This window comes from Phalacrocorax carbo, chromosome 4 (genome assembly GCF_963921805.1).
Source record: "Phalacrocorax carbo chromosome 4, bPhaCar2.1, whole genome shotgun sequence".
NCBI lineage: Eukaryota > Metazoa > Chordata > Aves > Suliformes > Phalacrocoracidae > Phalacrocorax > Phalacrocorax carbo.
The window spans coordinates 9,638,595-9,661,330 of record NC_087516.1 but is presented as its reverse complement, the minus strand read 5'-3'; the positions used below and the strand labels follow the sequence as shown (position 1 = coordinate 9,661,330).

The 22,736-nt window shown below is 41.7% G+C and overlaps 1 protein-coding gene across 5 annotated transcripts in view; it reads right to left on the bottom strand.

Moving 5' to 3' along the window:
• Nucleotides 1–5,512: 5,512 nt before the first annotated feature.
• LOC104048036 (NELL2-interacting cell ontogeny regulator 1) overlaps nucleotides 5,513–22,736 on the bottom strand; it is a 28,487-nt gene continuing 11,263 nt past the window's right edge. For all 5 annotated transcript variants that reach the window (XM_064448972.1, XM_064448971.1, XM_064448973.1 and 2 more), the window contains 5 exons: nucleotides 15,461–15,587; nucleotides 15,197–15,247; nucleotides 12,875–13,017; nucleotides 10,973–11,061; nucleotides 5,513–6,040 (listed from right to left, as the gene is read on the bottom strand). In XM_064448972.1, the coding sequence (XP_064305042.1) occupies nucleotides 5,969–6,040; nucleotides 10,973–11,061; nucleotides 12,875–12,998 (285 nt within the window). In that variant the 5' untranslated portion in view covers nucleotides 12,999–13,017; nucleotides 15,197–15,247; nucleotides 15,461–15,587 and the 3' untranslated portion in view covers nucleotides 5,513–5,968. The remainder of the gene's footprint in view (nucleotides 6,041–10,972; nucleotides 11,062–12,874; nucleotides 13,018–15,196; nucleotides 15,248–15,460; nucleotides 15,588–22,736) is intronic.

Sequence of the window (22,736 nt, the reverse complement as noted above, 5' to 3'; positions counted from 1 at the left end):
CCTCATTAAACCTCGTCTCACCAGCCACTTTAAAGTCTGTTGGGATTTATGCAAAGGAAAATGCTACGTTTCACCAAGCTCAGTGCAGAAGCTACACAATCTGATAACTTTTGTCAATATTGTTTGCCTAAGCGAGCGTTGGTTTGCTCAAAAGTTAGTCCAGATTTGACATAAAAATGTAGTTTACATTAGCTGATGTTCCCATTAATTTGGACTAGACACAATTCTGTTATACAGACAAGCTCCTACACTTTCTGCTCAGTTTGTAGAAGAGCCCCTTAGATAAATAACCTTATGCACATCAAATTGGCATACATTAAATGTTCTTTGCACTTAAAACTAAATAGAAGCTGTGTTTTGCCTCTACATTCTCTAACAATTAACACAAGACCCTAACCTCTGTAATGCAACAACTGATGCTTCACAGAGAAAAAAATCTGTTGTATTTACACTTCCCCAGCGATGTGATTCTTTAATTCTCTGTCAGTGGTACCTACTGGCTTTTGCACAGCCAAATATTTTATGGAGTTTAGGGATAAAATAAAGGATTAGGGTAAAAATAAAGATCTAATGTTAATAAAAAAATAAAAATAGCATAAATGCTTAGAAAACATCTAACAATTACATGTAGCTCAGGGCTGAGGCTGCCATTACGTTTGCCTGAACATGAACATTAAGTACAGCTATTAATGCACACACTCAGAAAATTCAGGTTCCCCCACCCCAAAACAAGAGCATGAATTCTGGCCTCCCTTGAATCCTGTGTCCTGCTTACCCTATGGAACCGTCTAGCTTGCATCACCAGGCAGCAGTCTTTCCGGTTGATTTGGACTCTCAAAGAAGAGTGAAGCTATATAAAGAATAATGAGAGAGTTGCCAGTCCTGTTCCATTTTCAGACTCTATTGACAAAGAGCACAAGCTATAGTTTTGTCACTTAAATGACCAGAAAAGTGCTGTACCACTTACTTTGATTTAAACAGCAAAAGGTGCTCAAGGCTAATGAAGACAAGCTGCTAGGTTAGTAGGTTTTCAGCAAGTGCATGGTTCAGAGCAGAAATCAAATTACAACAGCTTTGACTATCAGGAAAGAAAAGTGTAGGCAGACCAATGTAAGAAATAGAACATATGCAGATATTTGCACTTCCTTTCTCATAGCATCATTCCTGGAACTCTTTTTCTTATGTTTTAAGCCACTTTTTAAAATTCAGGAGCTTAGAGGCCTTGAAAATATCATCTCTGCTACTCCCCATCTCTACAAAGTTACAGTCAGAACAGCAAGCTGGAGTTAGAAGGTTAAAGAATATCTACATGGAGACTGAACTGCAAACCTACGCATAAAAACAAATACTATGCTTGAAAACTAGAGCAACAGGCCAGCATATTTTACATATTGATTTTTATTTAATAAGTTCACTACACTTGAATGTATGATGGCCACGTTTCAGTGCTATTGACACAACAACTTCTTTGCCCCAGACAGCTTTCAGTGCAGTCGCAAAGCACGAGACAACCACATAATGCTGTACAGGGAATAAAACAGGACAAGCTGTACAGTGAGAAGGATGCATGCATGTTCTGATGGCCCTATTAAATATGTGTGAAACAACAGTTTGGATTTAACAGGGACCTTGGGATTTTGAGGAGAAAAAATGCACTTCTTGTAGGAGGCACAGCAGCAATTTTAAGTATGATGGGAAGAGAACGGCTGTGTGTACTAATGCTTTCCATTTTTCATGTTTAAAATGTCAGGCTTTCAGAGGGCAGAGAAAACACTGTATGTGTAGGGGAAGAGGGACAAAAGGCAAAACAGTGCCAGAGCCATCAAAGACATAGGACCATAAGTCTGGAAGGGATTTCCCAGCTCAGCAGCATGACCACAGCAACATACAATCACTTTCAGACATTTTTCACATGCACAAGTGTTTGCTACTCGTGAGTGCATTGCTGCAAGATTTCGTTATGGCACAGGAGAGAGGATATGCCTATCCAATGGTCAGTACAAAGGGAAGCTAGGACAGTGGCTTGAGCAAAAAGCCAGACAGAAGCAGAGGAAAGGCCATAGGGCAAGGAGTGAAAGCTAGACAGGACTGGGCTTGTACGCTATGTAGAAGACCCTGATATCCAAGTAATTATATAGCTACTTCCTGGCAGTAGGCAAATGTTTTGCAGTACCATTCCTTTCCCTTAGAAAAGGAGCTTTTACTCCTCCCTTTGGAGCAGTCTCTGAAACATACTGGGCTGCAGAAGCAGGACCACTGGCCTACTTAATGGTGCCCTGTCCTCAGGCAATAGGGAAACCCAGAACATCAAGACTTTCTAAAAATGTTTGTTTCTGAGGGAGAAAAAAGTCACTCTCTGGAGCACAGGGAGGTTTGCATGATGAGTTTGGGAAGAGGCTCATTTCTACACATAGGAACAACTGCACCAGATCATACCAAAGATCCTTCAGAGGCCAGTGCCTTGTCCTTGGCACTCAGCAGTAAGGAACATGTAGGGGAAAATATAAAACCAGGTCAACTACAATGTCTTCCAACAACACTGTTAACCTGCAACAGCTTGTGGTTCAGGGACCTCCTGAACTGAAGTTGGTGTTTTTCTCTTTAACAGTTCAAGCATGAATCTGAACAGCTGGTTTTTAAACCCATGTAAATTTTTAGCATTAGCCACATCCTGCAATAAAGACTTCCACAACTGAAACACACAGCAGGTCAAGAGCATCATCCTCCTATTTGCTCTGACCCTGCCTCCAGATGGTTTAGTTCAATGCACCCCACTTCTTGTTTGGGAAAATACACCAGTCATTCTCTGGTCATGCATGGTTTTATAAGCTTCTATCATCTCCTTCTTCAGTCATCTCTTGTCCAGACTGAAGACTCTTAGTCTGTACATTACTTCGGATTATCCTAGCTGCTTTTGTCAGCAGTTTATCTTGTTCTGCTGTATTATTTTGCTCTATAAAGACAGTCTTGACTCTTTTCACTGTGTCATATTAAATCTGAATTTACATATACAAATCCTTCAACAGTTTCTGTTCACTTGTCCAGAACAGATATTCTGATTGCTGGGTGCAATTCCCAGACCTCCCTGCCCATCCTTTTTAAAACTGGTGGCATATTATCTGTCTTCTGTTCTCCTGCTATTTTGGTGGTTTTGAACAAGAGGTAATAGAGAATAGTTATTTGACTAAAGGAAAATAGGTAAGGTGGGCCTTAAAGTATCATACAGCAATTTCTGCTAGGAAATTCCTGATTCTAATGGATCTTCTGCAGACTGAAAGGAATCCTTAATTTTTCAGATTCTGAGGAAGAGAATGAGAAAGTTACTCCCCTTTTCCCATCTAGACCCCTCCTGGTTGCTCTCTTTTGGGGCAACAGCTATTATGTCTTACGTCATGTGTCTCAGTACCAATGGTGATGTGAATCAGAAGGCAGAGGTGCAGTGAAATGACTAAAGGAAAATATTTCCACATGGTCAGATTTTCTTTTATTCAAGCTGGTGTCGGTGCAGACACCAAGGGGAAAATTCGTCAAGATCTACAGGTGTTTCCAGTTGTGCCGGAACATCTATTACTCAATGCCTGGCAAAACCAGCAGCTGACCATGGCTGGATTCCTGTCCACACCTATAGCAAGCTGGTGAGCTTACAGCATCCCGGTGGACAGGCTGCTGTCCTGTCCACCTCCAAGGATTAACAGCCTTGGGTGCAGAGTTTTCACCACGTGAACAGTTCGGGGACTTTCTCCAAGTTCTGCAATAGGAATGTTGGCTTCCCAGGTAAAAAGAGGCCCTTCCCCACGATGTGTTCACTGGACAGGGAGTGAGATATCAGTGTTGTCTGGCACCGTGTTCACTCACTCCATGGTAAATTGGAGTGCCACTTGTTGCTCCTGCAGTGCTGCCAGTTGGATCTAAAGGGACTGCTGACCTGAGGAGTACCAGCCCCACCACCCACACTTGCAGTGACTACACACAGAGTCATCAGGACAGGGTGCCACAGGTTCATCAAAAAAATGCCTGGGCCTAGAGAGAGGGAAGTGCCAGACTGGAATGGGGAATGGAGGTTGCACTGGAGAGGAGAGCCAAGGAAGGTCCAGGGCAAAGCAGAGCAACAAAGTCAAGCTAGAACAAGATGGAGATGACCCAAGTACAATAAAAGCCAAGAACCTCTGAGAAGCCATTCTGCTACAGTCAGGATCAGCTGAAGCCCTCCAACAGAGGCTTTGCTCCAAGAAGTCCAGAAAATGCTCTGCCATGCATGAGTAAGGGCTGCTACCTGTTCCTACTCTCTGAGAGTGGAGCTGCAGGTGAGGCTTGCAGTTACTCTTATTTTGCTCAGCAGCCAGATATGAGCAGTGCCAGTGCTCCCATGCTGTGTGAATGGGCTTAGTGAAAAACACGCAGCACTAGTGCTCCTTGAAGGAATTTGGAAAAACAACATCAGAATCCCTTTTCCAGTTCACACTGAGCTTCTGTGCTGGCCTATGTCCTGGTCCAATGACAAAGGGCATGCTGCTCTTCTCAGTGTGCAGGAATTGGTTTTCCAAGCCCTGCACAGGTTTTGTCAGGCACTGAGGCTGTCTATCATGTTCCCCTACTCTCCCAACTCTTTCTTACCATACCTACAGCTGCACTGGCAGAGCAGTAGTTGTGTTTCCTCTCTCATCCGCTTCCAGCAAAGCCCCACCAGTTTATTTAGAGAAGTAAGGCCGCAGGCAGACACTTTCTTCCCAATTCAGCTGAAGAGATTTTAGCCTTCATATGTCCACCTCCCATCCATGCCCCAAGCCAGGTTAGCACTCCACAGCCCCACTGTTGGAGTGGTTTGAGACAGCTCTAAATAACGTCAAACAAACTCAGAGCATCTGCTCAGACTGCTCAGCCTAATTCAAACTTGTGGGTGGACATGTATCTTAGAACAAAGTGGTAGAGTTGAGGACAAAAGTCATCTCAGCTTTCAGGTACACAAGTCTTTCTTCATGCCTGAAACAAAAAGAGCAACTTTTAAAGGCAACTACAAGGAAAGAGCAAAATGTTCAGAGTTCAATCCACCACAGAATGGACAGAATACGTGTGACCTAACCACTGTGTTTCACCTAAAGTAAAATAAGGAGCACTCTCATGAAGAACCTTCTTGGCACTGCACAGAGCTTTCCTTTAGTGAGATGATGTGCAGTTGCTGGTGACAGCATTTGGTACAGCTGGGACTGGCAAGGCTGCCTAGTCATACCCTTATTCTCCTTTTTCTATATCCATTTGACCTGCTAAGATGAAGCTATTCAGACATACAGGTGGATTAAGAACAGAGTGTTCAGGGAAGGAGGGGAAGAAACTAAAGGTTTTAATTAAAGAAGACAATATTTTTATGCAGGATACCAGAAAAGTCAGCACTAAGATATAAACTGTTTTGGTCCAAGTACAGCACACACATACCTCCTCATGACACATACCTCATTACAGCTGACAGAACTACAACATGTCTGAATGTGGTCACAGTGCAGACAACAAACAGAAAGGACTTCCATCATCTTTAATACACAGGCAAAGGCCTACAGAGACCACAATTCCCTGTCTCAATATAACTGGGCAAGTTGCCACAGAGGTACGTTCATATTAGAGACAAAAACCAGCTGCAAGTGTCTCTAGAGCACTGCCGGCCATATTTATCTTGTGGGTTACACTTGGCCAACTCTGATTTAAAAATCAAAGCAGGTACATTTTCCCCCCGCTGTAATACCAAGTAACGGATTTACTGAATCAAGCCCTTACTGGCAACCCAGTGGATGTGAAAAGAAGGTACTTTTTAAAAAAAACAAAACAGAACAGACAAATACATAAGACACAGCCCACCAATTTCCTCATTACACCGGGGCATACATGCTTGCAACATTAACTCCATAAAGCTGTACTTCATACAGCTGCATTTTAAAAAATGCTGAACCGGTGATACTCCTTAGCTGGACTCCAGGATTCAGTTCAGCAGATTTGCAGTTACACAGTCGCACAGATTTCTTTTTTCCACCTGAAGAAGCAGAGTTTCTGTCTATAAGAGGGGGGAAAAAACGCAACATCAGAAAACAAGCGTCAGCGCTGTACAACTAATTAGCTCCCAAAGAAAAGTTCATTTTACTTTTGTTCTAAGATTTGGAATTGGTTGTATGAGATGAGGCCTGAAGTAGAAATCAGAATTATTGCTTACTGCTCTGCAAAATAATTTATCTTTTGTGTGATTAATTGCCATACCAACATGGTAATATTTCATGTGACATGGAGAAATTCAGTCTGGTACATGTTCATGTTTTTCACGTTAGTACATTCAGCATGTGTCTGGTGCTGTTACTTTTGTTTAAAGTTATTTGTCTTTCCTACAATCTTACTTCAACTGCACAAACTGGAGCATAAGCTCTCAAGTTCATGAGAGGTTTAAAAAACCCCCAAAAACCTGTCAGAAATTTTCTTTTTACTTAAAAACAGACTAAAAAAACCAGAGTATTACAGCCTGGACTCATTGATGAAAGTTATACAGAGAAAGTAAGGCATAATTTCATCATAGAATCACAGAATATCTCAAGTTGGAAGCGACCCATAAGGATCAAGTCCAACTCCCTGCTCCTCACAAGACTACCTAAAATTAACCATATGACTAAGAGCACTCCCCAGACGCTCCTTGAACTCTGACAGGCTTGGTGCCACGACCACTTCCCTGGCAACCCTCTTCCAGTGACCAACCACCCTCTCAGTGAAGAATTTACTTCTGTTTTAACTTATCCTGCTTCACTGTTGTTATTGTTAATAAGCTGTTGGAGCCTAAAATTCACAATAGATGCTGAGCTGGCATACAGCCATCACTGTTCAAACATGCGATGAGATTGCTGTCTTCTTATGGAAAGAGGTCTCAAACTGGTGAAAGCAGAGGTCCCCCAGTTGAACTGGGGTTCATCAATATCAAGAGATCATTGCTGCCCACAGGGATTTTCTGGTGCAATGAGGGCGGATTGGGAACTTCTCAGAGCTGGAGCTGAGTATGATCAGAAAGGCCTGCACCCCCTCAGCCCACCTGTGTGAGAAGGGACTGAGGACCAGGGAAGGGACACCAGGGTTGCATAAGGGCAATCTGGGAGTCCTTCCTCACTAGCACACACACACTTTGGTTTTCCTGGCTCTTTGGAGCACTTGTGGCTTCAGTAGGTGCATGATGGAGCACAGAGCTTTTGACATCAACATCATATCTTCATCTCAGTTTGTCTATCATGTACCTGAGAATCAGTCTAATCAGAGAAAGGAATTCCTCCTTATTGTCATGGGACACACTAGCTGTGGGAAGTCCACTCACCAAATTAATCCCCACTGGTGTGGTGTAACCAGCTACACAAAAAAACGGCATTATGAAGACTATCAGCTCTAAATGCCAGCAAAATTCATCCTTAATCTGCCTGTTTTATGATTTTCATGAGATGGAATTGCCATGTGATTAAAGGCTGTATTTTAAAAGCTGTGTTATCCATTGACCCACATCAGCTAAAGGCACTTAGAGCAGAGCTGGGCTGAAGCAACCTGCTTACCACCTGCCTTCTTAGTACAGGAAAAGCTATCTATTGATCAGGTGTTTTTCCCAGATGATAAATTACTAGACACGGCCCTGTGGTTCTATGGTTCTATATTAAATCAAGTATCACTTTTGATTGTTTCAGCTAACCTGCAAAACTCAAAAGACCTGATCAGGCTTTGCTAATCACCTAAAAAACACTCAGTCACCACCTTCTCACCATCTCCTTGACACCATTTGCAATGGTTTGAATAGGGGACCTTGACAGCATGCCAAGAGCTTTGGAGATAAGCCCCGCAAGGCTGCTTACCATCTTATATATCTTTAATAACATTTTCAAGCCTTTGTTTTTACTTTCATGGGCACATCTAACTTAATGTGCTTTGAACATTCCAAATAACCATTGACAGTTTAGAAATGTATAAAGAACAAAATGAATGGCACTAAATACAGCTTTACAGACTGTTTTTTGAGCATGACCACAAAATTATTTGCAGCGAGATTTGTTATTATTCCCTAGTGGTTTAAGGCATGTTTTGGAAAAAAAAAACAACAAAAAAACAACCCCCAAAACTGCCTTCCCCCCCGCCAAAAAAAAAAAAAAAAAGCAGGGCAGGGTCCAGATTCTGAACCTACAAAAAAGCTGATAAATTTCAGCTAAAAATGCAGTTCCTGAGCTCCTTAAAGTTGTAATGCAGTGTCCACTGGTTAACTCTGAAAAAATGTGTTGGAATTTTGAAAATAGGTGTCTATAGTGCAGATTTACAGTGACCTGTGTAGCCCATGGACTGGGTTTGTTTTACAGGATTTGTTTTATGGTCTGCTCCCTGCTGGCCTCTGTCTTGAGCAGCTTTTAGATGCAGTAGGGAGCTGGCTGTGAACTGGCTGAATGGTTTTGATGGTAGCAGCTCCCTTTCAGCAGTACAAGAACCCTCTCCCTAGTTCATGATCAGAGCTGCACCTGCCACATGCTGCACTTTCACTGAGTGGTGAATCACAGATATCGCCAGAAAAGTTGGTCACTGCTGTTAAAACAACTAATCCAACCTGCAGCCTGCTCCAAGGGGCGAGCAGTAACGAAAGGGTGGAAAATGGTATGTAGGGGGGTGAACAGATCTGGAATGTGCAAGGGTAGTAGCCAGCCTCTCAGAGGTGATCTGTGATCCTTCTCTTACTGCAGGAGTAAAATGCAGCCAGCCTGTCAATCAGTAAGTGATCATCGTAACAGTGTAGGTTACAGGCATGTCTAGTCTTGTAAAAGGAAGGAGATATAGCCTATGGCCCCCATAAAAGGTTATGTGACCTATGATAGAGTCAGTTTGCTTTGTGAGACACCATGCAGGTCAACAGAGAGCCAAATTAAGTGTGAAAATTCATGAGTTGTGCAATAAAACTATATGGTTTCCCCTGTACAGAACTGCAGGGTGAGATTTGCAGGAGACATTAAATGGGAATTTCTTCTCTAAGCTTTTGGGAATCCCTCCCCCTCCAACACAGTTAGGAGCTGCTTAGTCATCATCTAAAAATCTTGCCTGCAAACAAAAGCGAGTTTTTCAGGGAAATTAGTGTCTCCAGTGGGAATATTAACAAAAGGAATTGTATTTTCGGGGACAGAAACATTTGCCCCACTAAGCAGCAAAACAGACTAAAATAGTCAAATGTAAACTACATACGTGGCTGAAAGCAATTGTCTTAAAACTCCCAGTTTGCATCAAATTAGGTCACAGCTGAATAATAAAACTAAGAATTGAAACACTTAGAAGGCGCTTCCAAGAAGTCCTCAACTATTAAATATTTCCGTGTCTTTTGAAGATGTAGGCAGAATTCCCAGCTTAATGACTGGAATAGGCCTGTCCTAGTCCAGAGGCACTGAAGGATCTCAATAGGGATTAAATAATTTAGATTTTAAATATATAAGGAAGCAATAGGCTTGTTTTGGTGAGACTATATCATGGAGCCACAGTTTCAGGCTTGCTGTCAAATCTACAGATGTGAAAGTCAATAACAGGACATTCCTCTCAACCAAACCTTTTTTGTATCCTCATTTCCTCTCCTTGGCTGTCTTTTATTTTTACTTTTTAAAATGTATTAAAATACAGTTGCTATCTTTGGGGCACTTTTTGCTACTCCTGCTTTGGATATCTGTATTTTATAAAGCTTCTCTCTTGGTCTGCAAGCTGTAGGTGTCGTAAAGGTCACTGCCACAGCCAGACAACCAGAGAAGATTTTAGTAGTTGAAATATTTTTTTAATAAAGTTGTAGAAATTCTGGTTAAAAGTTCAAAGGTTTGTAAAAGAAGGAAAAGGTGTGCTAGAACTACTTTACAGCACAATCTGAACATCTTGTTTGGGCTGTATACAGTGCTCAGGAGATGCATTCGTTAATGAGGTTTCTTCATGAAGGAGCCCAAAATACATTTGACCCATAATCATTCAACAGATTTTGTTTAACTGTAAATGTGCTACATACCAATCTGGTTCTGCTGGAATGTTTGTTTGGTTTTTTGCCACAATTCAAGGCATCTTCATTCTTGCACCTGCATTTTCACCTAAACGTCATGGACCCTGCTTGGAGTTACCTCAACCCATTCTTCAAAGATGCTGGTTTGCAGGCTTTGAACTGAGAACAACCTTGACCACAGATTAGAATAGCAAAAAAGTTTTGAGCGCCTTCTGTTGAAAAACCTGTGCAAGAGTGTAGATATAACACTTCAGCTAAAGGGTACACAGGAGGTGGGGAAAAAGCTGCCCTCCTGAGACACGGCTATCTGACAGCAGCTGGGATACAGCTAGTCACAGATGGCAGGTTGCAGTAGCTAGAGACAGATTCAACTTCCCTCACAGAAGGAAGATACCAACCTTGGCAAATTCTCCACACTGACTGCAAGCCAAACCGGTTTCATTCCCTATGCTGTTCTACTTTGTGGCATTTTTTATCGTTATGGAATCAAAGCAATGTGAAAAGTGTCTACAAGATGATGTTTCCTCCCTTAGCCTCTCCCCAAGGGTAAAAGCATGTGCAGGGGAGAATTTTGTTTTAGTAGGCTTTTTGTTTGAGCTGGCTCTCTCCTTTTGGGTAATAAATATAAATTATGCTCTCACCTTCCTCCCCCTAACATAAAAACAAAGGTGTGCGCTCAGCATTTGGAATGAGAATAGCAGCACTACTGGGTGTAACTTGGCAAGAGAAGGATAGAGGACTGAGGACTGCTGAGTTCAGTCTTTCCTAAGCTTCCTAGTGTCCCTGATAGCCCAAGACAGAAGAATTCCACAGATCGTTGCATAGAGAGGTGAAATGTCATTACCCAGCCTCACCTTAGAAGACAGGACAGTACAGTTGACTGTCTTGTGCAAAATCCATTCTAGTCTTATCTGAAGGATTTTTGTCCGTATTAAAAAAAAAAAAAGAAGAAATTGAATGTTTCCTTACCCGTGTGTCTAGATTATACGCTGTCTTCTTTAAATCCTGCAGAGCCCTCTGCATGAACTCAAATGCATGGCAATCAACACAGGGACGACCTAGGAGAGCATTTAGTAGAGCATTTAGTAGATAATCATGACTATATGGCATGAAGTATTAAGTAGAAGGAATAAACAGTGATTTTGAGTATGAGGAAGAGCTACAGAAAAGAGTCCACAGAGTATTGATGTATGCACTCCTGAACAATCCAGGTTATTGTAAATGGTCCATCATGATGGTCCACCCAGTCTCTCAATGACAAAAGAATTACTTCAACAAATTTGCATTAAAAATTTTCTTCCTCCTTTATTGCTGTTCCCTTTGTCATTCTCTTGTCACAGTTCATAGTGGGGAAACATGAAACCTATAACTTGAATCTTTCCTTTTGCTCCACCAACCCTGAGCACATTTTCAACCTCATCATCTGATTTTTCAGAAATTACCTCTGAAACCATGAACCCGTTCCCTGAAAAATCTTGTCTCCTAATCTCACAAATCTAAGCTCTAAATAGAAAGCTAATGGAATGAAATTGACTACATTATCACAAAGACAGATCACTTAGCCTCTAACTTTGAATATGATACAGGTTTGTCCAAAGCTGGTGAAGCAAGCAACAGATAAACACAATGCCCTGTCATTAGTGGGCACTGCTGATCAGCAGAACTGCTGCATTCTGGACTAATTGCAGTGTTTAAGGTAGCATTCCTTATCTAGATATCCAGACTGAAGGTCACAAGGCTTGCTTTGCCTTGATAATCATGTAACACAAAGCTGTGCCCTAACAGATAGCAGTACTGAGATGGAACAAATATAGACATGATGAAATGTCTTCGAATCATCAGGATCTACATATGCTCTTATCTGCTTCTCAGTTCCTGTAGCTCTCTGACTTCATAGGAAATATTGTGCAAGTGAGAAATTCTGAGCACAGGTTTAGTTTGCTCTTTGAGGTCTGGTAAGGAAGAAAGGATGAAACATAGAGTGATGTCGGAAAGCCCTGCAGTGTCTGTCAGCCTATTTTGCAAACACTTGATATTTGACTGATTTCTACATGCCTCTGATAAGTTGGAGTATGAGCTTCCAGCTCATGATCTGTGTACTAACCAGCAGACAGGAGTCCTGCCTGATGGTGAAAGGAGTCTGCCAAATTCTTTAACTGGCTAGGAAAAAAAGAAAAACAAAGAGATTTAAAAATAAACATTGAACAGTATCACAGACCTCCTCTTTCATTGTTGTACCACCACCCAACCTTGCTGTTATTATATGTGCACCAGACATAAGGAGAGGACAGCATTTTCCACTTCAACAACTTGATGCAAGGACCTGCCATTATATTTATGATGTAAATTAAACTCAACGCAGATCAGCAAAGTAAAATTAGGTGGTGGAAGGCTGCAAGACTAAGTGTTGACAAAGTGTGCCTTCTTGGCATCTTGATTGTGAATTTTTTTTATAAAAACTACTGACTTTAATACAGTGGACATTACCAAGAATGAAAGATGCAATGAAGAGTCAATATCAGTTGAAAAAAGCAAGTCTCAAAAATGCCTCTGAAAAGCAAGCAGGGTGACTCCTGGCATAGAAAGAGCTAATCCAATGAAAGGGCTGTACAAAAGAAAAGGTACAGAACAGTGGCAGATTTCAGGGACAAGCAAGACAGCAACAGGCAGGAGACAAGGGTAATAAAGTGGAGAGTCTTGGATGCAGGAGAAAAGCAGCACTGGTATGCTATGAAGTTGTGATTTTGAAATGTCATAAGCAAGGCATGTCCAAAATAGTTTGAATTATTTGGACGAGCTACAGTGATATGAAGTCCTGCAACATTAAAACTACAGTACAAGCTGTATGAGAGGACTGTAGGGTGTACATACTTTCAGCTGGTATGGCTGTTCCCGCTTCTTGATCAGATCTAACAGGTTCCGTGAGAAGCAGTGCAACCACAAAAACTAAAGGAACTGTAAAGACCACTCTTCTCAGAAGGCAGGGTGCCAGCATCTTGGGAATAGGTGCTTCTCTGTTTATCAAGAGACATGAACAAGTCAGTGAGGAACATTACAGATAAAAGGTTTTGTTAAAATGAACTTAATGTTCCTGATGGCTAAAACATTGGCAGTCTTCCTTTGAAAGGAAAAAGAAATCATTATATCTAAAGCACGGACAGAAGTTCTCTGTACTTTTCCAGCAGTGCACATAAAACCCAACTGGGAGAGAATGTCCCCAGACATGAAGGAGAAGATCAGAAGTCCCTAGACAGTTTTTGGTTTCATTTGCTAAGCCAGGATGCCAGCAGCTTTACCTGCTCTGTGACTCCAATCTTTTTTATAACTGCACAGTCCCAGTCCAGCACATGAATCTGGACAGCTGGTTCACTGTTAAACTTCAAGATAAAAACTGCAGGCATTATAAAGCTGGCTGAAACAGACCTGAACCTGGAAATTAAGTTTTTACCCACCCACTTGCTTTACTGATGCACCATCTTTTCACACGTATAATAAATAAAGCTAACCATTATCATTAACTACGCACCACACTGATCATAAAAACTTACTCCTTTATAAAAGTAGCTGAAGGAAAAGACTTTGTTAAACCTCCACAAATTCATAGGTAGAATTTCTAATGGTAAATGCATCAAAACTGTTTGACCTTCTGTTTCCCCTCCTAATCTGGGCTTCAGACCTTTATTTGCAGCCATCCATTTGTTCCTGAAGATTACAGCCAGGCCACACCATGCCCTGAACATAGGTACAGTCTGGTCCAGTAACACCTCCCCTTCATACAGAGGTAAAATTTTTGATAAGTACACAGGTTTAAAATGAAGTATTTTCTTGATCCAACAGGTAAGATTTTTCAGATCAAGAGGGAATATGGGAAACTTGGACTGGCTCAAACTGCAAGTCTCTATTACAGATTTCAATCCAAGCCCCAAGAATCCTGCTAGGCAAACTGCTAGGGTGGTCATTAGTTCAGCCAATTTTAACTTCTGTTCCTGTATGTTCAAATGGAAGAAAGAAAGAAAGAATCAAATAAGGTTAAGTTGTAGCAACACAATAAAAGCCACATGAAAATTCTCTTTAGCTGAACCCAGAAAAGCAGGACAACATTCTGTCTCTTCCTAATTTTTAAGTCAGTGCATACTAAGCAAAAGATGTTGCGTAAGGACCTCAAATCTGCATGTGCTGAATGCAAGAGTATGGCACTCCCCAAACCAGCTTGTGTTTCACATTTGGAAGGGCAATAGAGGGAGGCAGGAAAGGAGAGGTTTTTCCCCATCTTGCCGCAAGCACAGAATAGAACAAGCTTGCTCTTCAATATATGCAATCCCGTTTCAGACACAACTAATCTGAAGCTGCAAATTGTGTGTGAACACTTGCAGCACATGCAAACCAGCAATTTACCTAGGAAAGGAGCAGCAATATACACATCCCCTTCCTGTGCACCTCAACCTAAATGTAAGAATAGGGCATGGTTCAAAAGCAAGAAACACACAAGCACATGTAGGGTCAAAGATATATTTGGGCCCACACCAGAAAAATAGATCTGATAATGTAAGTTCTATAACCTCAGAAGTGGGCTTCCTATCCCTCCCACTATTCAGAAGTGATCTGATGTGATCCTTTTTCTTATTTCCACAATCCTTAAAATAAAAGGATTAAAATCATAGCAAGTGGCTTGGGTTTTCTGTTTTAATTAATGGTGATCTGCAATCAAAGCAAGTACAATCAAAGACACCAGGCTTTGCAACAGGATGAAGCAGAGTCTCCAAGTAACAGTAAATTAAGATAATACCAGCCTCCTTTGAAAGTACCTAAGACATAAGCCTCCTGGTCAGTAGGAGCAGAGGCTATTCTCATAGTTGACTATGAGTGCTAGGACAGTCCAACAAAACAAATCAGATACTCTGTAAAACTTTTTCAGGGTACCTTACACATCACCCACCCCAGCATCAGCTCAGCTTCATATGTGAGCCCTGCTGCAAAATAATTGCTCCCCAAGAGCAGCAATCACCTCAGGCCACATCTAACTAGTGCCTCTTAGTTATTCTGTGGGAATTTGCTATCTGCAAGGAATAATCATGACAGGCTTCAAGGGTGGTCTCTCTCTGCAGTGCAACTGAGAATGGTGACAGATCTGTGCATGGACTTCTATGAAAGAGAAAAGTAATCCCCTCTAACAAAGGAAAAAAATATCAGTACCTGATCTCTCTCTTGTCTTTGTGACGGTCTCTTTGAAATGGCCGCTGCAAACTGCGAACAGAACAAGTACAGCATTTCTGAGCATGTGCACTGTCTCTTTTTAACCTTCTCTGAAAGAGGTTATTACTATGGGGAGATTTCTGCCATGGCAACAATGCAGAGCACTGCAGCACACAGCATAGATTTAAAGAGGAACAGACTGTGTCTCCCAGGTCTGGGGAAGGATGTTTCTGCTTTGACATGTGAATTCCAACAGTGACTTACCTGCTCCATGTAAGGTTTTTAAAGCCAGGATGTTTGATTCATCTGTCTTGAAGTCTGCTGAATGGTTTTCCCAAAGTCTGCTCAGCTGGATGTGGTGCCTCATTCACGCAACTTGCTTCCCTAGTGCCTGAAAATAACCATGAGAATTTAAACCTGCTTTACAGGAAACCGGGAAAAACCATGGGATTGCACTCAGAAACTGCAGGACATGTCACAGGTAAGACTTCAGTGAAGGCCAGGCATTGTTCAGTGCACAATCTGCCATTTGAATGGTTCTGAGTTACAGGGGTCATAACCAGTCATGCCTGCTTTCCTGGGCGTTTCTGTGATCCCAGTCTCAGGGCTGCCAGGCACAGCTGCAAGCGTGCAGACACTTAAACTCTGAATGGGAATTTGAGTCCCAACTCCAAATAAACTTCACTCCCTTTTTCCAGCCTTCCCCTTTCAATGCCCCACAAGCTATACTCCAGAACGACACTGATGGAACTTGTGCCGAATGCCATACAATAACGGAGTGCAGATGACAAAAATCATTTTGTCAAAGCAAAGCTAAACTCAGGGGTCGCACCTCCCCCCAAAAGCACATCTCCCATCACAAATTAGACACTAGCAGTTCTTGTTCCAGAGAGAATGAGCACAGCTGAGGGCAGGTGCAGCACTGGGAACCATGCATGGAACTTCAAAGGGACTGTGCTCTGTGTTTGCTTTAGCCGGTTCAATAGGGGCTTAATCTTAAATGCTTTCACGGTGAGAGCTGGGGGCACTCAGTGTCCAGGAAGATCAGGGACACAACCTTTTTTTTTTTTTTATGAGCAGAAACTCCTTTTCAGAATTATGACTGAATTGCTGGCTAACATTTTTCTTTTCAACATGTTCTGTAACCTGTCTCTCCTGTAAAGCCCAAGGGGAATTGTTTGCTCCCATTAATTCAACTTTTTAAGTAAGAAGCTAAAATTTGAGGTGTTCAGTGTGTAATTATGATGCTATATGAAGTTACAGCATCCACAAGCAGAGTCAAGAGGGGATTGATTATGGTATTGCCATCCCTATACATCATAAAAACAGAAAGAAGGGGAAAATAATTTTTAGAGACTGTTCTTTTGGGCAAGCAAGATTTAGCATTGTTGCTGCAGAGATAACCATACAGGATTTGGTCTGATTAAGTACCTATCTATACACAAATTACAAATGCAGAACTTTATTCATGATCTAATCTCACACCTTGGCCTCCCTTCCTGATAAATAATACAGATATTCACATATCTATCTGTAACTTTTCTTAACCTGTGCTCTTGATCATTCCCAGTAAATCTTACCCTGTTCTCCCAAATCCTGTCCTTTATCTATCACAACAGTAACACCAAGAAGCCAGCCCTGGTAGCTCAGGTGTTATCACTGATTCATTCTTCTAGACCCATACAATGGGCTTCTGACTCCATTAAATACAATTTAAAAAAATCTGTTTCTCATTCTCAGCTGCCAAATTCTTTGCTCTGAGCATCTCATACCAGCTACCATGATCTCGCTTCTTTAGCCTTTTCCTAAATCTAATTGTCCTGCAAGGAACAACTTCCTTTTTAGACTTTAACCACATTACTTCTTTATTCACTTCTCACCACTCTGAACTGTGTCAAGCACCAGCTTTTCTCTCCAATGAAGCTAATATTTTCTCAACTGGAAAATATCAGTTCACAAGGAGGAGATTTTCCACAGAGGAAGTAGAGACCCCATTATAGGATATTTTTATTTTTAAAATGTTTTGAAAAAAAAATATTTTGACAGTTTTCAAATTGATAATTTCTGGCTTTCTGCTTCAAAATTATCTCCTTTTTAAACATAAGCTTAACAGAGTAAAAATACATTTCATGCTCAGTTGATGGAATTGCAGAGTGGGAGCAGCTCTTATATAAAGGGTATTGGGGCATATCCCCACCAGAACATTACAACCCCAATAAAATCTTTCCTTCTCTTATTTCACTCATGCACAAAGCACGGGTGGTAAAAATGCTGGCCCCAGAGCACCACAAAACTGGAAGTACAGACCAGAACTGGGATTATACAGCACCTGCACAACAGCTCTCAGTGGCAATTTCACTGGTGTGCCCAAAGTTGCAGTGGTAGTCATGTGGCACCTCAGGCTCAGCATGAAAAGTGACATTTAAATGAAAGCTGGAACGTCCTGACTCCCCAGCTGCCCTGGGGGATCATTCATGAGGTAAGCAGAGAGAATTTACAGTTTATTTTTATAATGAAGTCAAACACAATTATTTTTTTTTCAAGATCCCCACCAGCTAAAAAGCATCAAAGCATTGTTCCTCAGATTTCAATTTTTCATCTTGAATACACATGTTTTGATACTATAAATATTTCTGTGGGATTGGGAGAAAAGCTCAAGCCTTTACCTCTAAGCCTCTTCACTGCTTGGTCTCTCCTTGGTTCTTAAACCTAATACTCTGTCACAGCAGAAAACTTTCTTCCCTCACTAAAGATAACAGATTCTGTCACTTCTCCTGCAGATATTTTTATGCTTCCTCACAGCCTGCCTTCTAAATTGTGGTAAAAATCTCCCCACAAGGTACCATCTTGTCTTCCATCAAATCCTCTTTTAAGCTTTACCTCTGCCATGAATCCTACAAAGCACTACTGCCTGGCAGAGCCTGGGGAGGAAGCTGGCTGTGACTCCTGATGGTATGCAAATGTGCTTGTTAAACCAATATCTCGCTGCCTCACACCTCTCGCTGAGTCCCCCCCTTGTCATCCTGCTGTAATCCCAGCCTGCGAATGCTCAAGGGCAGGGCTGTGTTTGCACTTGTTGGCACTGTACCACCAGGCTGGAGTGTTGATTGAGGCCTTCAGGCAGATGTGATGAATAATAATGCCAAACTACCTAAAGCTGATCACGTTGTCCCACACTCTGATATATGAGCTATTCATACAGCAAGTCTCTTATTCTTTTCCTTCCAGTTTAAAGCTCTTGGGAAGTGTCAGGGTGACCAGATTAAGAAATAAAGCCTTCCTTTGTTCCCTGAACAGGTCTTGCATATCTTGGTAGCAACAAATAATTGAAATTGTTCCTCCATCCATTTTCCCTGCCAGTAATTTTAGGAATAATTTCCTTGTCAGTAACTCCAATTCCTGCAGCCCCTATCTGTCAGAGTATGGCTCATCTGAAATCATTCTAGGCCCCAAAAGTCTTGAGTTTCAGTGCAACACTAAGGCTGGGCTCCTGTCCAAGCCTGAAGTTTCCACACAGCGCTCAGGGAGACCTGCACTGCCAGAACTACTTAGTCCTTTTTTGGATGAGATGCTAAACTGAGGTCAAATCTTTCAGCTTCGCTCTGGGAGCTGAGAATCAGTGAAAAATCCCATGGCAATATTCAGGAAGGGTTAGCATTCACTGAGCTATCCTTGGTTTGCACTGTCCCTATCCACCCTTCTGCCCACACATCTTTGGGGAAATAAGCTGTGTTCCATGCTGTGCTTGAGCTATTTCTAGGTACATAATAGTTGCACCTTTAACTAGTTTGCTAAGCCCACAGGGATGTCTTGAGTACCTTGCAGCAACTATACAAATATGCATGTGTATGAATGGGCTTTGAACAGGAGGGGAACAGACTGTTACCTTTACAAGCTTCCCATTCTAGAACCAGACTTCAGAGTCCAGGGGCCTCTTCTACCATGGGTGGCCTAGAAAAGATAAGATCTCTTAGCTGAGAAGCAGTACACCATTACCCATTTTCCTTGTAAAGGCTGCCTTGAAAACTAGCAACTGAGGAAACTAGAGGAAATAAGACTGCTAAAATTGGAAGCTTATAAATTACCTTTTCTTCCCAAAAGATGTTTATTATCCAAAGTCTTATAAAGACTCTCAAACTTCAGAATCCAGAAAAGCCATAGTCAGGGGGGCTTCAGATCCACTCCCTGCTCTAGCAATTAACTGCTTTGAAGTCACTTACCAAAGACTGATCCAGGATGACTTTTATGACAGAGATACTTGGATCTCATTGATAATAATTCTGACATCAATATCTCCATGGTTTAATGGCTTAAAGATGGATATACCTTCATACATCTATGTTTGAAAACAGCATCTTTCACCTGAGTTCATGTTTACAAGATATTTGCAAGCTAACAGATATTGCTTCTCTGTTTTACAATTTTTTTCTCCTTTTTACAATGACAGTGCTACAAATTGCAAGCTGGTTAGTGCAGTACTATCCTGATGCTGCACTAACTGTGACTGCACAGTTTTCAGCTAAGAGGTTACTCATGTCTGCCTTCAAAATGCCCTGTGAATGAATTCCTCATTTGTGATCCAGGGATGTTTTTAGACACTAGCCAGTGACAAATGAGCAATTAATGTTCCTTAAGAATCATTATACTGGTCACAATCTTGGCTGAGATGCTAGAAAACAGACTAGAACCAGCCCTGCTAAAACCATGGCTAGTTACAGCATAAGCAACTGAGTCAAGAATCAGTGATCAGAGCTGGGCCAGACTCCCATCCTCAGAAGGTCTAGAACTCGATCTAGGCAGGGATCAAGTTCTAACACGCACTCAATCACATTCCTTGAGCTCACCTGGTTATCATTCTAGGAGGCGGACACAGTGACCACCAGGTCAGAATGGGTTATTTGTTCCTTGGAGAATTTTTTGCTAACTGTTGGCAAAAACTCCACAAAACAACAGATTAGGTTCTTATTCTGAAAGCAAAACATGAAGAATCCTATGTTAGTCTTCTCATTTACTAAGTTACAGTTAGTAGTAAGAGCTACTGTCAACCTGTGTTAGCACCCCCAATGCCAAACACTCTGTCCAAATGCACTGCGGGGCACTTCCCACAGTGGAGGCGATTGCCCCCCTATGCTCTCACATCCAGGCTTGGTTCCTAAGCAATGCATTCTTTCATTTCTAGCATTCTGGGAAATATCTTTGCTTTCTTCTGCACTGGTTGTGTTATTGGTTTTCACTGTACACTGTTGTAAATCACAGAACGTATGCTGAAAGACAGCATCTAGGGTTTAGCTAGTACAACCTCTCCATTCAGTTTTAGGCAACCAAATCCATGGCAGCTCTGCTTTAAGACTGTTCATTTGCTGTCCAGGTCCAACAAGTTAGAATACAAAAGACACTTAGTATCTCATGCCCCAGCAATATCAAACTCATCTTATGAATCACAAGGGCAGTTCTGCAGCTCTGAGACTACGCAGAATGCACTTTAAGAGAGCTGAGAACAAATCAATCTCGTTGAGGGCATTCGTCTGCACAAGCAGCCTCAGAAGTAATATGGTGAATCCAGAGTCTGACCAGAATTAGAAAGTGCTGCAAAATCTTCCTCTCAATAAAAGCCTTTCAATAACCAGCAACCTCTCAGAAGGTTGAAATGCTGAAATCCTCCACTGAAATGCTTCTTTTTCTCTTGAACCCTTTCTAATCTTCACATCTACCCACCTGAAATGCAAAAAAACCACCTACTATGGGCAAAAATGTGTATTCTAAGGGGATGAGGATGTAGAAGGGAAACAAATATGCCATGATGATAGGTGTATTAAAAAACTCTAAAATATACAGATACACATCATTTTATGGCTGGATGGGGCTTTGAGCAACCTGATCTACAGACAGATATCCCTGCCCATGGCAGGAGGGCTGGACTAGATGTTCTTTAAAGGTCCCTTCCAACCCAAACTGTCCTATGACTCTATGAATAATAGATGGCAGAAAATCTTAGAAAACTGAAAATCCAGGAAAAGGAATATTTTCCTCCTATGGACAAAAAATAATAAGCTGCCCACCTATACAAAGAAAACCCTTTGTACTCCCATTCCTCTCCATGGAAGGGCAAAGATTCATCTATAACTCATTTACTGATATGAGAAGGAGATAATGATAAATTTAATTTTGTCAAGTAGACCGAAGGACCTACAGGTCAGATTGAAGGGAGATTTCCTTTTGTGGAGAAAAGAGCAAGCACGGTTATGCAGGTTGCAGACAAAAGTGGGGAGCTAAGTTAACACAGCCACAAAGCAGAAGTGGTATGAGGTAAGAAAGTAGGTTGGGTAGGGAGAGAGAAAAAAGGGCTAGTTTTGTTGGAAAAGTGGAGGAAAGATCCATTTTCTTAAACCTTTCAAATCCTCAGATGAGATTGTTGTAATTGTGATGGATACAAATGCTTTATATTTGCAGATGAACAACAAATAATTTTTTCTAGACCCTCTCAAAAATGTCAATAGTGGTAAACAGCACTCTGAGGAAGAAACAGATATCCTGACTTTGAAGGTCTAGAACTGATCCATGAACCACAAGTGTGCTGCTCAAGGGATGCAGACATCAGGGTGACACAAGGAATGGGATGTCGTCATGCAGGGTTGTTGTGTGGGGTACTCTCCAGACATGTCCCATTACCATGACTTCTGTGGATTACTATTTTTAGAAATTTAAACCTCAACAAATGAAGAAAAACAGGATTTTCAGTGTTATGCTGGAATCCAGAGCTGTCAGAAAGCCATAAGCATGTCTGTCTGATAGGTGAATCTGCCTGCCAAAACAGCTGAACAATTCTTCCAAAACTCAGCACTGCCTGAGTGGGAGTTGGACAGGTGCTTATACAACTTTAATAGCTTGAAACAGTCCTTATGTTTAAAAGCAGGAGCAAGTTATTTACAGTGCAGCCAAAACTTCAAGGTGAGGAGGAAGACAAATCACAGAAGCTATTTTACTGCACGCTTAGAGATGTGCACAGGACAGTATGGCAGCTGAGAGAAAAGGAGAGAGGTGTCTGTTATCTAAGCTCTTCCCTTTCTTTGCCTCTGCTCCTTTCATATATTCCTCTTGTCTCGTATACAACTTCTGCTGTAATTATTAATTCTCTCTGTTTCTTAGTTCTTCTCACCCCACTTGACATCCTTTGTTCTCCCAGCCCCTGATATTCTCCTGCAATCCAATGCTTGACTGTGGTGCATGAATGCTGACCCCTGGTTTGGGCCCTCAGCTGTCCCAGTGCAGTTTAGTGACCCTTCAAAGAAATACTTGTTTGTGCACCTCTCCGCCACTTTAATACTCTGCCAAAATGTTATTGTTCTCTAGAAGGATGGCTGGAGCAAACACAGTCTCTTTTCATCCCCTCATAGTTGATAGTCTGGCATACTATGCCAGAACGGATCATAGAGTGCTTTGTAAAGGGCACATGGAGTGTCACTGAATGACTACACGCTTGTCCCATCTGCCAGAATTAGCATCAGCTCAGCTGGCTTTCTGCTCCTAACACAGCTAGCTC